This window comes from Plecotus auritus (assembly GCF_963455305.1).
Source record: "Plecotus auritus genome assembly, chromosome: 12".
Taxonomy (NCBI): Eukaryota; Metazoa; Chordata; class Mammalia; order Chiroptera; family Vespertilionidae; genus Plecotus; species Plecotus auritus.
Window position 1 is genome coordinate 45,132,441 of NC_137778.1, and position 18,524 is coordinate 45,150,964.

Here is an 18,524-nt window from a genome sequence, read left to right on the forward strand (position 1 = left end):
TGTGGTTCTTCCATAGGAAAACTTAATATTTTGGCTTTCCTGAAATGGAACAAACACAATTCCGAGACGGAGCTGAGACCGAGTTGCTCTCGGGCGGAAGAGGGAGCTGGGAGCCAATCAGCGCGCAGCGTGGCTGTGTGTTTATATAGACACGCTGCGCAGCCGGCCACACCGCTCGCAGACTTATTTCTGTTTTTTTAATCTGCCCGGTATCCTCCCCGACGACGACCATGTCCGAGACCGCACCGACCGCGCCTCCTGCTCCTTCCGCGGAGAAGACGCCCGTGAAAAAGAAGGCGCGCAAGTCCGCCGGCGCCGCCAAGCGCAAGGCGTCCGGGCCGCCCGTGTCCGAGCTCATCACCAAGGCGGTCGCCGCCTCCAAGGAGCGCAGCGGCGTGTCGCTGGCCGCGCTCAAGAAGGCGCTGGCGGCCGCGGGCTACGACGTGGACAAGAACAACAGCCGCATCAAGCTGGGCCTCAAGAGCCTGGTGAGCAAGGGCACCCTGCTGCAGACCAAGGGCACCGGCGCCTCGGGCTCCTTCAAGCTCAACAAGAAGGCGGCCTCCGGGGAGGCCAAGCCCAAGGCCAAAAAGGCGGGCGCGGCCAAGCCCAAGAAGGCGGCTGGGGCGGCCAAGAAGCCCAGGAAGGCCGCGGGGTCGGCCACCCCCAAGAAGAGCGCCAAGAAGACCCCGAAGAAGGCCAAGAAGCCGGCGGCGGCTGCAGGGGTTAAGAAAGCGGCCAAGAGCCCCAAGAAGGTGAAGGCCTCCAAGCCCAAGAAGCCGGCGAAGAGTCCCGCCAAGGCCAAAGCCGCCAAACCCAAGGCGGCCAAGCAGAAAGCTGCCAAGGCCAAGAAGGTTGCCCCCAAGAAGTGAGGACGCTGACGGACGACTTGAATACAAAGGCTCTTTTCAGAGCCACCCAAGTCCTCGGACAAAGAGCTGGTGACACCACATTCCCTGCCTGGGGGTGGGAGGCGCCGACGTGAGACTGTTTTTGTACGTTACACCTGGTGCTTGTGGTCTGTAGTAATAAGAGTAAGTACACGTTTACTTCCCCAGGAAAAGGGTTTTGGCGCATCAGAGCATTTGGGGGTTGATTGCCTAGCGCTCGCGTTTCTAAGGTTCCACTATTGTGCCCTTGAGACCCAACTCGGCATCTAGAGAGGCTTTTAGTGCTGAATTAATATACAAACTGCATGCACTTACAGCTGTTAATTCTGGCAAATAAACCTCTTGAACTTCCCACTACAGGTTTCAGCGTGTTTTCTTTTTCGTACTGTATGTCCTACATGGGACCTTAAGATGTCACTTCTAGGGGGAAACATAATGCAACCCATTCAATGTTATTCTATGTTATTCTAATGACAAAAGTTTGCTTCAGGGTATTTTCCTACCTAGTGCTTACCAACTACTCAGGGTCATGGCTCTTAATCCCCTCCTGCATCGCCCAAAGGGGTTCGGATGCAAGTGCTGTCCTGAGAACTGAGGTTTTACAGCATTTTCTGATAAATTACTAGGCATGCTGCACAATTTATCTTGAAATTTCTTGATTGAGTCCTTGATGGTTATAGAAGTCCTACCCTTTTGCGTACAGCACCTTCCAATTGAAGTGGTGGGTGGCTCTGAAAAGAGCCTTTGGGTTTTCATTGAATTTTGTGCAATAGCGTCTAAGCCCTCTCCCCGCGGATGCGGCGCGCGAGCTGGATGTCCTTGGGCATGATGGTGACGCGCTTGGCGTGGATGGCGCACAGGTTGGTGTCCTCGAACAGCCCCACCAGGTAGGCCTCGCACGCCTCCTGCAGCGCCATGACGGCCGAGCTCTGGAAGCGCAGGTCGGTCTTGAAGTCCTGCGCGATCTCGCGCACCAGGCGCTGGAACGGCAGCTTGCGGATCAGCAGCTCCGTGGACTTCTGGTAGCGGCGGATCTCGCGCAGGGCCACGGTGCCGGGCCGGTAGCGGTGCGGCTTCTTCACGCCGCCCGTGGCCGGCGCGCTCTTGCGGGCCGCCTTGGTGGCCAGCTGCTTGCGGGGCGCCTTCCCGCCCGTGGACTTGCGCGCCGTCTGCTTCGTACGAGCCATTGCAAAGAGACAGAGGTTAATCTGAGGATGAACGAGAAAGCTAGAGCTCCACCAGTATATATAAGGCAAGACCCGCTCTGATTGGAACAGTTATCTGTCCATCAAGTCCAAGACTAAAGTTACTTCAAGCGGCAATCACTTCCGAATAGGTGGGACTTCCGGTGGGTTAAGACCGAAAATTAACTTTTTCCTCCCAAGCACCTTTTCAGTAGAGTGTTTTCTACCGTCTTTCGCCTCTGTCGTCTTTATACTGTCTTTCACAATATTTTGGCGTTATCCCAGCACAAATTATTACAATGACATATGTTGTTCGCTTGATAAGAATTGTAAATTTTGGCGCTTAACCTGCCTTTCCTACGTTCCGTTTGAAAAGGCGCGCGCTAGATGTGATTGGCTAAGTGACATGTTTTTGCCTCATTCAAGTTTAGGAAGACGGATTTCCACATAAATTGCTTGATTTCCACATTTGACCTTAGACTGTCCCTCCCCCCACCCCCGAACTTGGAGACTTTTACATTTCGTGTTTTCATATACTTTTCCTAAATGCAACAAGACCATTAATTGATTTTATTTTCTGTTGTAACTACATTAATATTTGTATTACCCACTAATCAGCATCCTCACAGAAAGCATTCCACTGCGTTTTACACTTTTACCTGAGGCTTGTGTAAAACGAAGTTTAAAAAATTCTCAAAATTGGATACAAGACACTGGTGGGGGGGGCAGGTAAAGGCATGTATTGGGGGGAAGGGGAGGCCGGGGGGGGGGGGGAGGTCAATGGGGAAAAAAAGAGACATATGTACTACTATTTGTAATACTTCAAACAATAAAAAAAATTAAAAAATACTCAAATTTATAAATGTTGCGAAGATTACTAAGAGCCTTTTTAAAGTAATGCTGAAGCCTGTGTTATTAAGTTCTGCCTGAGGACATGAGGGGGGGTTGGAAGCAGAAAAAGGATATCTGTAATAGTATAAACAAGAAAAATTTAAAATAAAGTGCATGATTACGGGCACATAAAGTATTGTGTTCCTATTTGCAAACGGTTAAGGCCCAGCGGTGTTGCAGACTGACCTTCAGGTGATTTGTCCTATTAAGATGCAAAACTACCCAACAAGAGACTGAAAAGGTGGTTTTATGGCGGCGGTTCATTAACTACATTTGCACTTAAATAGTCACCTTTGACCAAACATTCTCTTTGTATACAATGTATTTCTTGTCTTCAGCTCGAGGTATTGCTACATCGATTGCCTTAATGACCTGAAACCAAACACCTTTTGTTTCCCCGTGGCTGCTAACTTTCCCGTTTAACGTATCTTTTCAATGGTTTGTTAATTTCGCTCTTATGGGGTGTTTATCTACTGAGAAGACCCGGTGAAAGCCATTTTCAAGCAGCTGTTTAAAGAAAAAGAAAATGCAAGCCCTTTCTCCGAGGAGGTGGGTGGCTCTGAAAAGAGCCTTTGGTTTCGTTATTTGCGTTGTCGCCCAAGGGACGCAGGCTTCTACTTGCCCTTGGCCTTGTGGTGGCTCTCGGTCTTCTTGGGCAGCAGCACGGCCTGGATGTTGGGCAGCACGCCGCCCTGCGCGATCGTCACCTTGCCCAGCAGCTTGTTGAGCTCCTCGTCGTTGCGGATGGCCAGCTGCAGGTGGCGCGGGATGATGCGCGTCTTCTTGTTGTCGCGGGCCGCGTTGCCCGCCAGCTCCAGGATCTCGGCCGTCAGGTACTCCAGCACGGCCGCCAGGTACACGGGCGCGCCCGCCCCGACCCGCTCGGCGTAGTTGCCCTTGCGGAGCAGGCGGTGCACGCGGCCCACGGGGAACTGCAGCCCGGCCCGCGAGGACCGCGTCTTAGCCTTGGCTCGGGCCTTCCCTCCTTGCTTTCCACGTCCGGACATGTTCACCTTCGGATATTAACACAAAGCAAACAGCAAAGTGAAACTGCAGCGGTGGCACTTTTTATAAAAATGTCTGGGCGCGAAAAAGAAGTTGTGTCATTGGCTGACTCTGCAGCTCTATTTGGCACTCTGATTGGGAAGATCTTATGACGTTCTCTGAATATGCACGAATCACTCACAACAGTTTAACCCCTTATTTGCATACCACTTGGTATATAAAACGGGTAAGTCTCGCTCTCAGTTTTCTACTTCCTTCCCTAGCTGAACGAGTCTGCCAAGCTCCCGACCATGCCCGAACCCGCCAAGTCGGCGCCCGCCCCGAAGAAGGGCTCCAAGAAGGCGGTGACCAAGGCGCAGAAGAAGGACGGCAAGAAGCGCAAGCGCAGCCGCAAGGAGAGCTACTCGGTGTACGTGTACAAGGTGCTCAAGCAGGTGCACCCCGACACCGGCATCTCGTCCAAGGCCATGGGCATCATGAACTCCTTCGTCAACGACATCTTCGAGCGCATCGCGGGCGAGGCGTCGCGCCTGGCGCATTACAACAAGCGCTCCACCATCACGTCCCGCGAGATCCAGACGGCCGTGCGCCTGCTGCTGCCGGGCGAGCTGGCCAAGCACGCCGTGTCCGAGGGCACCAAGGCCGTCACCAAGTACACCAGCTCCAAGTAGACGCGCAAGTAAGCGGCCTGACTCCTAACCCAAAGGCTCTTTTCAGAGCCACCCACGTTTTCCCATAAAGAGCTGTGCATGGCAAGTCTGGGTCCTGAGCATTCGTGCCAACATTCGGGAAGGGATCCCCGCGTCCCCCAGGTGGTAGGCGCAGGGCCTGCTCACTGCACAATATGCCCCATACGCCGCTCCCATGAGTGTATGTCAACGTGGACTGAAACCCAAATCTCACTAATCCCTTCAAGCTGCTCGTCACCTTTTTTTTTAACGTTTCCGCAGGGACTGTGGGCTGGAGGAGGTGCTTTATAAAGCTTTCGACCCTGAAATGTCTGGTCTGTTTTAAGTAACGCGTCACCCCAAAGCGCCTGACTGGCCACCACAAGGAGCGCCCGCTAGGTGTCGCTGTGGCTCTGCGCCCGCCTTCCTTTGTGTGGCTCCAAGCACTTCCCCACCCCCGCCCTTTGCCCCCGGCCTTTAGCGTCCTCACCGCCGAGCGTTTTATTACCTAAGGGTGTGGGCACCTAACTCACGGTTCTTCTCAGAGCCACTTACAGTCTCAGCAAAAGAACCGAGTGCCCTTCTGTTCCAAGCACACGGACTCCTGAATTTGCTGAGCCTTTGCCCGTTCCAGGAAGACACGTGCGGGAGCCCGGGCTACTCGGTAAAGCAGTTCCTCTGCCTCACGCGCTCCCGGGACCTTGCAGGGCGCACAGGCCGGAGCTGCGCACACCACGCTCCTTCGCGGCCACTTCTAGGCACAGCTAGCGGGGCTGGGGGGGCAGTTACACGAGGGCGCTCTGGTTTGCTTCTGTGTCAGCTCCGGCCTTACCTTCTGGGGCAACTGCACCCAGACGACCAAGGGGTCGGGGCTGCCGGTCACTACTTCAGCCGATTGAGCAGAGACGGGGTTGAATCCCATAGGAGCGTGTATCCCAATCCTGCCGGCCCCGGGGGAGAGCAGCGGGTCACCCACAAGAATCTACTCTGGGTCCCAGGTTCGATTCCGGCCAAGGGCATGTACCTTGGTTGCGGGCACATCCCCAGTGGGAGGTGTGCAGGAGGCAGCTGATGGATGTTCTCTCTCATCGATGTTTCTCTCTATCCCTCTCCCTTCCTCTCTGTAAAAAATCAATAAAATATATTTTAAAAAATAAAAAAAGAATCTACTCTGACCCCCCGTCCCCCAGTTGGCTGGTTCGATGCACACGATGCACGCGAAGGAGAAGATTGCAACGCGCAGCAGCGGGCTGCCCATGTAGCAGGGAAAGGGGAGGGTGGAGTCTGCAGTCCGGCCTTCCGGAGCTCCCAGTCCCATAACCAGAATGTCTGATCTGTGATGTTAACAAACAGCTCAGCCTGGTCCTGGGCCCGGAGAAGGATCGGCGTTCCCGAGAAAAACGCCCGGAGGGGACCAGGGTCCCAGCGCAGCCACCAAGTCAAAGCGGGTCCCGTCCTCGGTCTGTTCTCAAATGTGTTTTGTTTTCTGAGTCCTGGACCCATGGAGGCATCTTATCTTTTTCCAGCCTTGTCTCATCCTCCAGGTTCCCGGGGTCTGAGAGAGAACTCACCTCTGGTTAGTAAGGAGAATGGTTATTAGACAACTGTGGCTCCATTCTTGTGACATGCCCTTCCCCTGTATCACCGCAACGGGTTCCAGTTCCTGCCTTTGCCCCCTGGCCCCCCGCCCCCCAGTCTGGATTCTCGGCCTCCAGCATCAGCTTTATAAGCACCCCCTTCCAAGATGTGAGCCTTATCTCCACCGGGACTCCCATCCAAATTTCCAGACTTTAACAACGAACGTGTGTCTGTGTGTGTGTGTGTGTGTGTGTGTGTGTGTGTGCGCGTGCGCGCGCGCTGGGCCCTGCTCTGGCTCCTGCTTCGTTCCGTTCTCCTTGGCACACCAGTTCTACTCTTGGTTTTGTTTTCCAAAACCGGTGTCACATTGATTAAATTATCTTTGTAAAAATAACCCGTCGTTTTCTCTTTTCCGGACACCAGCGCAGCTCGCTGCCCTGGCTGTAAAGGGCTGGTTCTATTTTCCATCTTAAAGAAAGAATATGCTTAGGGTGCCCCTCTCAGCGTCCGGCAGGTGGATCATCCTCGAAGACATGGTCCTCGTTCTCAAGGAGGCCACCTGGGAGGGAGGGTTTGTCCGCATCAGCTCTCCCGTGACCCAGAGGAGAGTGCAGGCTGCAGGCCCATCTCTGGGCCGAGCCAAGCTTCCCTGTTGGCCGACTCGGGAAACGTGAAAGATGAGTTGGGGCACGCCAGGAAAACAGAGGCCGCGGAGTGCGGGGGAAGGAGAGACTCTATGTAAAGGCACTTCCCAAAGTGCTAAGAAATCCATAGATCTCGGTAAAAGTGGTCTTTATTCTATGTACACATCTTTGGAAGACCATAGCATCAGAAGACTGAGGTTGGGCCCCGGCTGGTTTGGCTCAGTGGGTAGAGCATTGGCCTGCGGACTGAAGGGTCCCTGGTTCAATTCCGGCCAAGGACACACGCCTGAGTTGCGGGCTCGATCCCCAGTGGGGGACCTTCTGGAGGCAGCGGATCAATGATTCTCATCATTGATGTTTCTCTCTCTCTCTCCCTTCCTCTCTGAAATCAATGAAGAAATATATTTAAAAGAAGAAGGAGAAGAAGATCTGGGGTTGGAACTTGAGTTGTGCCAGGTACATGAACGTTGGTTCTCACACCTGTTATTTGACCTATTGTTAGGTCGAGGGGGAACTAACCTTTAGACCAATTCACAACCCACATTCCCTTTCTCTTACAACACATTCCACTTGCTGAGACCATTATCTGTCCCCTCTACACCCTGCCCCCCTCCCAAACCCGAGAATTCTCGGCCTAGAAAAAGCCCGCCCAGAGTCCATTAAAATCTCTGACAATCCCCCTACCCCGTCCCTGGGTGCTGGCACCATTTGGGGGCTCAGCCCACCTGGTACTCAGATGACCTCATAAATTATAATTCCTGACCACTTTTGGCTCCTGTGTTCCTCCTTTGGCGACCCTAACATTATAAAATGAAAATATTGCTAAAATCTACCTCATTGACACTTGTGTTAAAACACATGAAATCATTATAAATATTTTAGGGAGATTTACAATTCATGAAGTTATTGATGGACATTTTACCATCACGCCTATACTTTGCCTATAATGAAGTATAGGATAATCAGTATACTTTTTGAAGTAGTAGTATAATCAGAATAACAATACTGCAGTGGATGAAGTACTTCATACAATTAGACTTTCTGCTGCTGTCTTCAGACATTGTAGACACCTGTGTAAAAGAAAATGCAGGTTGCTGCTGTTCAAATAAGATCAATTTCAAAATCATGTGAGCCTGGAATATTTTAAAGTTTACAGGCACCTATATTGATTTTTATAATAGTTACACGTGTAAATTTAAATATTCTATATCCTCCTATATAATAAAGAGGGAATATGAAAATTAACCATCACTCTGCCACAAAGGTGGTGGTGCCCACAGCAGAGGCAGGGGTTTCCATAACACAAGATGGCTGCACCCACAGTGGAGGCCCAGTTCCCGTAAGGAGCCTTAACTAGCAATTAACAGGGACCTGAGACTGCACCCCCCTCAACACCACCACCCTGGCGGGGCTTGACAGGGGATCTCAGGCCACATTCCCCACCCAGCAGGGCTTAACGGGGGACCTCAAGGCACGACCCCCGCCCCAGCGCCGGGCCAGGGGACCTGCGGCTGCATCCCCCACCTGGTGGGGCTTGACAAGGGTGGAACTGGCCAGGTCTGCATCTAGCCAAATGGGGGGGTAGGGGCAACTGGGTCTGGGTCTCGCACAATTTTGAGGCACACGTGGGTGGGCGGGGACTTGACTCTGGGCCCCGTGGTGCACCCCAGACTCTGACAGGAGGGAGATTTTCATATACATTTTGTTAATTTTCTTTCATCTCTGACACTTCTATTATGGAGAAAGGGCAAATAGCAATATTAAAATATTTCCTCTAATTAATCCCCTTTTAATGTGCACGAATTTCGTGCACCGGGCCACTGGCATAGTTATAATCTCAAAAACATCCCTGAACACATTAGGCAATACTTACTAAATGTATGTGAAGGCATTCATTTTCTATTGTCGGTCCAACAAATTATCACAATCTTGATAAAATACACACTTAAAACTTTATAGTTCTGTAGATCAGCATTTGCACCTGGGTGTCCTGGAGCTAGACCCAAGGTGTTGGGGGGCTGCGGTCCCTTGTGGGGTGCCCTTTCCAGCTGTTGGAGGGCTCTCCCCTCGCTGAGCCTATGGCCTCTTTCCTTTATTTTCAAAGCCAGGTCTCCGGCCAAATCCTCCTCACACTGCCACCTGGCTAGTTCAGCACTCTGATTGCCTCGCTGGGATCCCTGGGAGCATCTCATTGTAAATTACAGTGAATTAGCAGCTACCTGTATCAGCTGCAACGGAAGTGCCTTTTGTCAGGTAACCTCACATATCACAGAACCCAAAGCTTAGGAGGTGGATACGCCAGGGTGGCATATTCTGCCGGGCACACTACACTACAGATTGTTTAGAATTGGAAGCAAAGACACATAGGGTTCCTTTTCTGGTCAGGGTCGGGGAACGGGGAAAGAGAACAAGTAGGTCGATGCACTATGGTGAACAATTTCACAGAACTCATGAACTCCTAACCTGGAACCAATCCAAGTCCCTTTTCAACTTTCACGCTCATGAACCATCCTGCACCGGTTTTGGGAAGTTATGTTGCGTAAGTACACCCACTGAATGAGAATGAGGCGCTTTCCCCTGACCACTAAGGGTTATTAGCGAACCTAAATGCTCTTCCCTTTCATGGAAGGATGTGTAGACACAGGAATTCACAGCAGTTCAAACAGCATGTCAGGGTTTTAGCCACCTTTGTAGCCAAAGGGCCCAATGGAAGAAATACAAAGTCTAAGACTAACCAGTTAAGATACCTCTTATTTTCAACCAAACACGTTGTAAACAAAAGACACTCTTATAGATACCATCCAGACGAAGCCATTTTGAATCTAGTTTAGCTGTGAGAGTGGGAAATCAAGTCCTTACAACTCTTCTGCTGACAAGGTGGGTGGCTCTGAAAAGAGCCTTTGGGTTTGACAGCGGCCGCAGCTCCTCACTTGGAGCTGGTGTACTTGGTGACGGCCTTGGTGCCCTCGGACACGGCGTGCTTGGCCAGCTCGCCCGGCAGCAGCAGGCGCACGGCCGTCTGGATCTCGCGGGACGTGATGGTGGAGCGCTTGTTGTAATGCGCCAGGCGCGACGCCTCGCCCGCGATGCGCTCGAAGATGTCGTTGACGAAGGAGTTCATGATGCCCATGGCCTTGGACGAGATGCCGGTGTCGGGGTGCACCTGCTTGAGCACCTTGTACACGTACACCGAGTAGCTCTCCTTGCGGCTGCGCTTGCGCTTCTTGCCGTCCTTCTTCTGCGCCTTGGTCACCGCCTTCTTGGAGCCCTTCTTCGGGGCGGGCGCCGATTTGGCTGGTTCCGGCATTTTAACGCAAAAAAGAAAACCTGCAAAGGAAAACGGGAACCTGTAAAATGCCCGCCTGGGTCTACAGCGTCTTCTTTTATAGAGGCTCTATGCAAATGAGGTCCTCAAGAGTCTCCAGATCTGATTTGATGATGTATCAGTGACGAGCGCATGTAAATTCACTGGCTTCACGTCACCCTTCTCATTGGTTGGCGGCGTCCGAGATAATTTTGAACCAATCCCATCTCGTGTTTAACAATTCCACCCAGGACTATAACTTGCGTCCTGTTGCTTCCTCCGGAACATTTCTCCTGTTTCTCTTCCTGTGGCTCTTCTAATACCGTCAGTGGTCAGCATGTCTGGACGCGGGAAGCAGGGCGGCAAGGCGCGCGCCAAGGCCAAGACGCGGTCCTCGCGGGCCGGGCTGCAGTTTCCAGTTGGCAGAGTCCACCGCCTGCTCCGCAAGGGCAACTACTCCGAGCGGGTCGGGGCGGGCGCGCCCGTGTACCTGGCGGCCGTGCTGGAGTACCTGACGGCCGAGATCCTGGAGCTGGCGGGCAACGCGGCCCGCGACAACAAGAAGACGCGCATCATCCCGCGCCACCTGCAGCTGGCCATCCGCAACGACGAGGAGCTCAACAAGCTGCTGGGCAAGGTGACGATCGCGCAGGGCGGCGTGCTGCCCAACATCCAGGCCGTGCTGCTGCCCAAGAAGACCGAGAGCCACCACAAGGCCAAGGGCAAGTAGAAGCCTGCGTCCCTTGGGCGACAACGCAAATAACGAAACCAAAGGCTCTTTTCAGAGCCACCCACCTCCTCGGTGAAAGGGCTTGCATTTCCCCGAACGTAGCTGATTGAAATCACGCTTGCAGCGGCTCCTATCCACTGGAAAGTTACCCAAGTGAAAGTGCTATAGGTGATCAATATGATCATTAAGGCGATCAATGCAACACGCTTCGGGCTTAAAAGGGAAAGGCTCTGATCTCTTGCAGTTTCCAGTATGAAGGGGAGGGACCGCCTGCTTTTCCTGAAAAGGGAGAAGTCTTTCAGGCCAGGAGACGTGCCTAAATCTACATTTTGTGAACCCGCCTGCTGGGGGGTTTTAACATACGTGCCTCCAAGTGCTTAACTTTTTTAAGCCGTTGGTCACCCTGTACAAAAATGTCAGAAAAGATTCATGAAACCAATTTCTGGCGTCCCCGTGTGCCGAAGGCAACTGCAGTTCTGTGCCTGGACTTCAGGTAGGACTGCCCCTGACAGGCCAAGATTGTTTGTGAACATGTCTGCTGCGTGTACATCGTGTACATGCTGCCGATTCCGGTACTCCTGCTGTCAGCCTCACCTCTGAATAACAGAAATGACAGAACAAAGAAGGGGTAGCTGACCAATCACACGCCAGGGCGGGCTTTTTAAATTTTCCCGATGGCGGCATTCCTAAGATTTTTCCCTCCCTCGGTCATTTGTGTCGTCAGAAAACCAGGCATGAAGCCCTCTAATGTCGGCACGAAATGAAACCTGGCTGTCATGGACTCCTTTTGAAGGGGAGTATAAACTCAAAAGACATTTTTCATTTCCTACCAGCCTTTAGTGGGAAGCTAATCGAATTTCTCAAGGAAGCAAACGAGACCAATTCATGCACAGCGGGGGGGGGGGGGGGGGGTGGGGGGGGGGCGCGAAGAACCAGACTGACCTGTTCCTGCAAATAAGGCCCCAAACCACACCATTGCTCTAGGCCAGGTTCCTGGTCTCTAACTCATGGCTCAGGCCAAGGCCATTGGGACGCCTGAACTGACACAGGCTAATTGCAAACCCATCCAAGTAACATGCAGCCGCACCCCCTTATGTAGGGAGAAGGAAACGTACTGGTGATCCTCGGGGTCCGAGTGTAGGGAAATCAAATGAGATGAGCATGAGCCTCATTCACGGGCTACGCTCTGGCAGCCTCAAGAGCACATGGAGACCTGGTTTATTCCACGGAGAGAAACTGGTCTTTGTGCACTGAGCTTACGACAGTTGTCAAAATGTAAAATTCAAAATCATATGCCACGCCTCAAAAATGCAGTAAAAGTTTCTTACAGGGAATGAGTTGTTAAGGGAACCAGCGGGGAGAGAAACCTAGTCCAAGAGGAGATTATGAAGACTAAATACAGGAAAGTGAAGGAAACCAGAATGGTCACCCCAAAATATGCCTCTTGGACACAAAAATCATTTTGAGCTGAAGCATCAGTTGCAGGATGACCTCGCTCTTCCACCCCCTTTTCCTGCCTAAAGTCAGGATATAAATTGTGGAGACCACTCATTCCTCAGTGACGTGTGACAGCCCAGGGGCACAAGGGGAATCTGCAAAGGAAGCTGACTCTGGTTTCCTCACGTATAGCTCACCTCCCCCGTTTGCCATCCTCAGAAGCCTGAAGCTGCATCCTTCCTCCTGTTCCTTCTGTAAAAAAAAATTGACTGTACTTTGTTGAAGATGCTCTATAAACGGGAGCTCTAAGCCACGTCTATGAACTAATCTTTCCTGGGTCTCTCCCAGGTATATATGAAATATACATGTGAATAAACCGGATTTGCTCATCTCCATTTCTCTTGGTCTTTACCTTGAGAAGGCTAAAAAGGGCTAATTCCAATGTAACCCTGATATTTGGGGGATAGTGATCTGAACCCATGCCAGCAAGCTCGGTGTACATTCTTGATAACCTGTAATGAAGTCACTGCCTCCTTCCCAGATACTGGTCTTGCAGAACCGGTTCCAGAGGCCATGGGGCTGTGGACAGTGCACTGCCCCGGAGGGAGGGTTATTAACTCTGATGAGGCCAGACCATCAGATAGGGCCTGGAGACCCCCAACACCTGGGGGCCTTCTTGCAAGGCCCGAGAAAAGGACCAGAAGCATCATCCATGTTTGTGGGACAAAGACCACAGGGAGATATAAAGGAAAGCCCATGCACGTTCCTTCACTCAGATTTGGAAGGCTGTTCCCTGAGTCCCGGTGTATTAAACATTGTCCCTCCTCTTCTTTGAAGCATCCTTGGTGTTCTTTGGTCTCCTGCAACAACCTAAATGCCAGAAACAATAAATTTTTTCATGGACATGCTTTTGTACTTCCACTAAATGGTTGCTTCTCTTCTTTTTTGCACTACGGGAATGCGAAGTCTTTTGTGCAGAAGCTGAAGTTCTCTTAGACAATAATTGCTTTAAAAATCAGGTTTGGATACTTACTTTCAAAAACCCACCCATTTGGAACAAAAAGGTTAGCCACAGATTTTCAGGTAGCCTCCAGCTCCCGATATCCTGCCCTTGAAGAATTCTAAGGTCAACATCTTTCTAGTATCCAACTTCACTTGCAGACTATGCCACCCCAAAACGAGCCACTTTGCCACATGGATCATTGTGATCGACAGTCAATCAACTCCCAGCAGAAGCACTAAAACCTTTTGCCTCTTCCTTAACTACCTGAAAGAATATAAATAGGGCCTGTCCGGGAAAGCAATCTACTGGGCAGATAACTTCCATCCGAGTGACCCCTTAGGGCAGGGAAACATCTGATGACCCACACCTGCTCCACCCCCTGCCCTGAAGCCCTGGGCCCCTATTCCACTCATGAGCTAAGGGTGGCAGACAAGCCTCAGTTACCCCACTGCCTTTGGCCCATGTTTTTATAGGGCTTCTGTTGTGCAAAAATTTTTTTAATGGTGGGGTGTTTGTGTTTTTTTTTGGGGGGGGGTTGACTTTTTTTAAATATATTGTTTTTATTTTTATTTATATATTTTTTGTTTATCCTCACCTGAGGATATTTTTCCATTGATTTTTTGAGAGAGTGGAAGGGAGGAGAAGAAACAGAGAGAGAGAAACATCGATGTGAGAGAGGCACATCAATTGGTTGCCTCCTGCCTACACCCCGACCAAGGCCCGGGATCCAACCTGCAACCTAAGTACCTACCTGTCCTTGGCGGATATCGAACCCAGAACCTTCAGTCTGTGGGAGCACTCTATCCACTGAGCAAAGCCAGCTAGGGCCAAAATTAGTATTCCTTCTGTTAGTCTGTCTTACATCAATTTGAGTATTAGACCAGCCAGAGAACCCAGAGGATAGAAAAAAAAAAGTTTTTCTCCTCCCCAACACCTTGGTGACTAATGTTTCATTTGCCAAGCCTCCCTTCGTTTGCTGAAATGAGTGTTTTAATGACACTTTAATCTACCTTGAGGCCAGGCTCTGTAACCAGGTTTCTTAGAAATACCCCGAGTGGCCACTGTATTCCAAAGCCCGTGATAGAAAGTTTGCTAGAGGTTCGAAGAGAAAGAGGGAGATGCCTAGAGTGAGTTTCGCCAGCCACAGGTGTGGTTTTAGATTTTCCCATAATCACGTTGTTGTTGACGTTGAGACGGAGGAAGGGAGAGAGAGACAGAGAGAAACTCAATTTCGTGATCCAGGCATTCACGCATTCATTAGTTGACTCTGGTATGCAATCAGATCTGCAGCCTTGGTGTGTGGGGACTTGTTGTATCCAACTCAGCTACCCAGCCAGGGCAGTAGCCACATTTAAGAAGTGAAAAAAATGCAATTGTTTTAATAATATGTTGTATTTAACCCGAAATATCCAAAACACTCTTATTTCAAAATGTCACCATTATTATTGCAATCTTTTACATTCCTTCTTTTCAGTCTAAATCTTCCAAACTGGGTGCATGTTGTTTGCAATCTGATATCAATTTTTTCTCGAAATACTTGATATACATTCGCATTGCACAAATGCCCTGCCGAAGAAGTTAATTTCACTTGCCCAAGTGGTTCAAACGCAGCTAAACCGTTTCAATAACTGAGTGGAGTGCAGCATCTGCTTTTAAATTGAACACGGCAATTAAAACTGCGTAAAATTGAATTTTCGACTCCTCCCCTTCAGCCACATTTCAAATGCTCAAAAGTGGTTCTGAATACTTTTTCGGGAAAATGTGGTCCTAGGGGAACTGTGTCTGGCTGGGCATGGAAAGATGATGAAGACTGATGGTTCAATACAGGGTGGGGTAAAAGTTTGTTTACAGTTGCTCATAGGAATGATGATACAATCATTAATAAAAAATAATACTATGAGAATAAACTGTGTTCTGCATACTCACAACTATAAACCTGCTTTTGCGCCCCTCTGTATATACATTTAAATGTCACCGTGTACGTTTAGCATTGACTTCAGAAACCAAACATTTGTTTTTGATAGACACGGGACATGACGAAAGCAAAGGAATGTAAGCCCAGATTGCAAAATACCAGATTGAAAGATTCAAGGTCACTGGGAGAATGAACCCCAGGGGCGTGAAGATCACTGTACTTAGGAAATCACAGGTGTCCACCTGAAACATCGCCAAACCTGCAGAGAACTGTACACCAGGACATGAGCTGGCAGGCCAGGTCTCCAATGCTCTCCAGAATAACAGGGTTGCAGTCTGTTTTTTATGCATTTATTAAGGAGGAGATGGAAGATTACATGAAGATCAGATTGATGGTTCTCTCTCACCATTGTCTCTGTCTCTCCCTCCCCCTTTCCTCTCTGAAATCTATAGAAATGTGTTTTTAAAAGATCGGAGAAAACAAGGCGTGCATCCGAAATATTAAAAATATGTGCCCCCTGGAGGGTAGGTGGTTAAACCTCAAGGGGCCTGAAAAAGAAAAGGGGTTCGTTTTGGCATTTCAAAGGTGTGGTGACGTAGGTGCAGAAGAATAATGCACAGAGCTGGTTAAAGCAAAGATAACCTTTTTCTAAAGAACGTAGGTGGCTGGGGTGTGTACTCCCGCCAAGACCTGCCCAGTTAGAACTTGACGTTAAGATTGAGGTTACTTTTCAGAGAACCCCTTTATTCCTCCTCCCTGACTGTGCAATACTTAACTCAAAAGTTACCTTTCCGATGCCAAACAACAGCAACATTTCCATTCTAAAAAGGAAGCAAAAATCAAGATGAGAGAAGACAGGTCCTGGACCTCAGAAGGTGGGGTGTAGGGAGTGTTGAGGCCCCAGCAGTGGGGTCCAGGCCCCCAAGGACAAGCACCCAAGGTCATTTCAGCTCTTTCCCGGACCCCTGAAGCTATGTACCCACATCACCCTGTTACCCTCATGTAAAGTGAACAAAGATGCCTCTCAGGAGAGAGAGGAGCCGGGACTGTTCACAGTAGGTGGGCGTTTAAAGTACGAGGCCCTGTGCATCGTGGTCTCTGCCTTGTGCGCGGTGAGCAAGACTCCCAGTGATTTAAGCCAGAAAGACACGTTAGTCTGACGGAGGTACCATCATTGCAGGACGTTGATACACAACAGCAATTTTTAAAACGTCCTTCTACAGCGAATTTGGAATGAATCCGGGAAGGAGCAGGCCTCACACAGCCTCCTTTGTCTCCTCCGGCCCCGCCCAAAGACGCGTGACGCGGTGGGCGGAGACCGACCCGCCAGCCCCGCCCACCCCCGCTGGCCGGGTTATAAATAGGGTTTCGGCTGCTGGTTTGCAGTTTCGCGGCTGCGACGATGTCTGGTCGCGGCAAAGGCGGGAAGGGCCTGGGTAAGGGCGGCGCCAAGCGCCACCGCAAGGTGCTGCGCGACAACATCCAGGGCATCACCAAGCCCGCCATCCGGCGCCTGGCGCGGCGCGGCGGCGTCAAGCGCATCTCCGGGCTCATCTACGAGGAGACGCGCGGGGTGCTCAAGGTGTTCCTGGAGAACGTGATCCGCGACGCCGTCACCTACACGGAGCACGCCAAGCGCAAGACGGTCACGGCCATGGACGTGGTGTACGCGCTCAAGCGCCAGGGCCGCACCCTCTACGGCTTCGGCGGCTGAGCCCGTCTCCCACCTCGTCTCCCTCCAAAGGCCCTTTTCAGGGCCGCCCACTCCCTCTCGGAAGAGCTGTGCGCGCTGCCGTGTTCGTGTTCCTATGGACACGTTTTCTCAGTGTTTGATGGCAGCAAGAACTTCAGGCCCAATGGGGGCCCCTCCGCGCCCGTCCTCAGCCAGTTTGGGCGCATGGGCGGCGGCGCCTTGGGCCCATAGGGAGGGAACAGGTCCAGGCAGGAATGAACCAAATCGGGGCGGCGGGACAGAGAAAGAAACTGAAAGGGGAAGGGGAAGACGGGTTTATTAAAATAGGCGTTTCCAGCCCGAGGTTGGAGTTTAGTCCCACGGCATCTGCCGGAGGATTCGCACACTGGACTCGCCCCCTCACCGCTCCCGCCTCCTCCCAAGCCCGGCGGCGCTGGATGTAAATGGCATTGGGCCTCGTCCTTTTCCATTCACTGGCAGCCCGGACCCGCCCTGAGCCGCGGGCGGAGCAGTTGGTGAATTACCATCGGTAACTGGACCAGGACTCAGGGCTCTAACTGGGCGTCTAACTCTCAGCCCCGAGGCCTCCCCTTGCCTTTGGGAAGGAGGGGCTCCCGCCCAGGTCACAGCCTCTGCCCTGCGGCTCCTGCAGGTTCCCCTCCCTCCGCCTTTCAGCACTTAAGCCGGCCTGCAGCAAGTTCGGAGGGGGTTTTGCTTTATTATTATTTATTATTATTATTATTATTATGAATAATTCAAACACTACAATAGGATTATAAAAAGTGGAACCCTTCGCCTGGGACGTGAAAACCGAGGCAGGAAATCCAGTCATCTAGCCGTGTGCGGCCCTGAGCACAGCTTCATGGGTGTTTGTCAAAAATTGTACAGGACATCCGGGTCTCTCCCGCCAGAAACATTTTGAGTAAATGTTCACTGAAGACCCTGGATCGCTGCCATCTATTTCTTTTTTCTTCTTCAAAATAAATTTTATTTTGTTAACTTTCATTTGGCAAAGCCAAAACCCTAACATGCTACAAAATTTGCCTTATGGCTTTTACTCCCCCACCGCACCCCATTCCCATCTTCCAGCTGCAATGGCCTTTTTACCTACCACCAGCTCCCTCCCTGCCCCAGGGCATTGCTCTAGCTCCCTCACTTCCTTCAGGAATCAACTCAAAAGTCACCTTCTTGAAACCTGACATCTGGGATGAAACGAAGGAAATAAGCCAGTCACAAAAAAACACTGCTGCCATCTATCCCAAGGTTCCGCATTGCAAATGCTTCCTTCCTTTTATTTTTTTTTTAATGCTTTTTCACCCGTTCCTATTTATACAGCCTAGCTGTCTTGTAAATACATCCAAACCTAACGGCGGAGTCAAATGACCATTTGGAGTCCAACTCGAAAGTAAAGCGCCAGGGATCCCAGGAAATCGGAAATTTGCATGAACCCTGAATGATACACAACATTCTGCACGTCTTCCCAGAATATGCTAGAAGCACCTGCTACAATGAACTGGGAATTTACGGAAAATACCGTGAAATCGATCCCGGGAGAGGCTAAGACAATGGATTTTTAATAGGG

The 18,524-nt window shown here is 50.9% G+C and overlaps 7 protein-coding genes across 7 annotated transcripts; 4 read left to right on the forward strand and 3 right to left on the reverse strand.

Annotated features, from left to right (window-relative positions):
* Positions 1–137: 137 nt before the first annotated feature.
* LOC308237479 (histone H1.4-like) lies at positions 138–2,892 on the forward strand. Its single transcript, XM_080648212.1, has one exon. It carries the CDS (start codon positions 231–233, stop codon positions 870–872), a length of 642 nt encoding a protein of 213 aa, XP_080504338.1. The 5' UTR covers positions 138–230; the 3' UTR covers positions 873–2,892.
* LOC308237481 (histone H3.1) lies at positions 1,667–2,892 on the reverse strand (the record flags this gene model as incomplete). The annotated part of the gene is made up of 1 exon (XM_080648214.1): positions 1,667–2,892. Exon 1 carries the CDS (start codon positions 2,075–2,077, stop codon positions 1,667–1,669), a length of 411 nt encoding a protein of 136 aa, XP_080504340.1. The 5' UTR covers positions 2,078–2,892.
* Positions 2,893–3,579: 687 nt separating this feature from the next.
* LOC308237492 (histone H2A type 1) lies at positions 3,580–3,972 on the reverse strand (the record flags this gene model as incomplete). The annotated part of the gene is made up of 1 exon (XM_080648225.1): positions 3,580–3,972. The coding sequence occupies one exon, from the start codon at positions 3,970–3,972 to the stop codon at positions 3,580–3,582; it is 393 nt and encodes a 130-aa protein (XP_080504351.1).
* Positions 3,973–4,259: 287 nt separating this feature from the next.
* LOC308237497 (histone H2B type 1-C/E/F/G/I) lies at positions 4,260–4,765 on the forward strand. Its single transcript, XM_080648230.1, has one exon. The coding sequence runs from the start codon at positions 4,261–4,263 to the stop codon at positions 4,639–4,641; it is 381 nt and encodes a 126-aa protein (XP_080504356.1). The 5' UTR covers position 4,260; the 3' UTR covers positions 4,642–4,765.
* Positions 4,766–9,786: 5,021 nt separating this feature from the next.
* On the reverse strand, positions 9,787–10,167 carry LOC308237499 (histone H2B type 1-C/E/F/G/I; the record flags this gene model as incomplete). The annotated part of the gene is made up of 1 exon (XM_080648232.1): positions 9,787–10,167. The coding sequence occupies one exon, from the start codon at positions 10,165–10,167 to the stop codon at positions 9,787–9,789; it is 381 nt and encodes a 126-aa protein (XP_080504358.1).
* A 287-nt stretch (positions 10,168–10,454) lies between these two features.
* LOC308237488 (histone H2A type 1-D) lies at positions 10,455–13,245 on the forward strand. Its single transcript, XM_080648221.1, has one exon. It carries the CDS (start codon positions 10,502–10,504, stop codon positions 10,892–10,894), a length of 393 nt encoding a protein of 130 aa, XP_080504347.1. The 5' UTR covers positions 10,455–10,501; the 3' UTR covers positions 10,895–13,245.
* Positions 13,246–16,651: 3,406 nt separating this feature from the next.
* LOC308237510 (histone H4) lies at positions 16,652–16,963 on the forward strand (the record flags this gene model as incomplete). Its single annotated transcript, XM_080648243.1, has 1 exon — positions 16,652–16,963. The coding sequence occupies one exon, from the start codon at positions 16,652–16,654 to the stop codon at positions 16,961–16,963; it is 312 nt and encodes a 103-aa protein (XP_080504369.1).
* Between the last annotated feature and the right edge of the window lie 1,561 nt (positions 16,964–18,524).

Coding starts and splice junctions, on each gene's coding strand:
- LOC308237479 (XM_080648212.1), top strand. CDS start 231: ATGTCCGAGACCGCACCGACCGCGCCTCCTGCTCCTTCCGCGGAGAAG.
- LOC308237488 (XM_080648221.1), top strand. CDS start 10,502: ATGTCTGGACGCGGGAAGCAGGGCGGCAAGGCGCGCGCCAAGGCCAAG.
- LOC308237497 (XM_080648230.1), top strand. CDS start 4,261: ATGCCCGAACCCGCCAAGTCGGCGCCCGCCCCGAAGAAGGGCTCCAAG.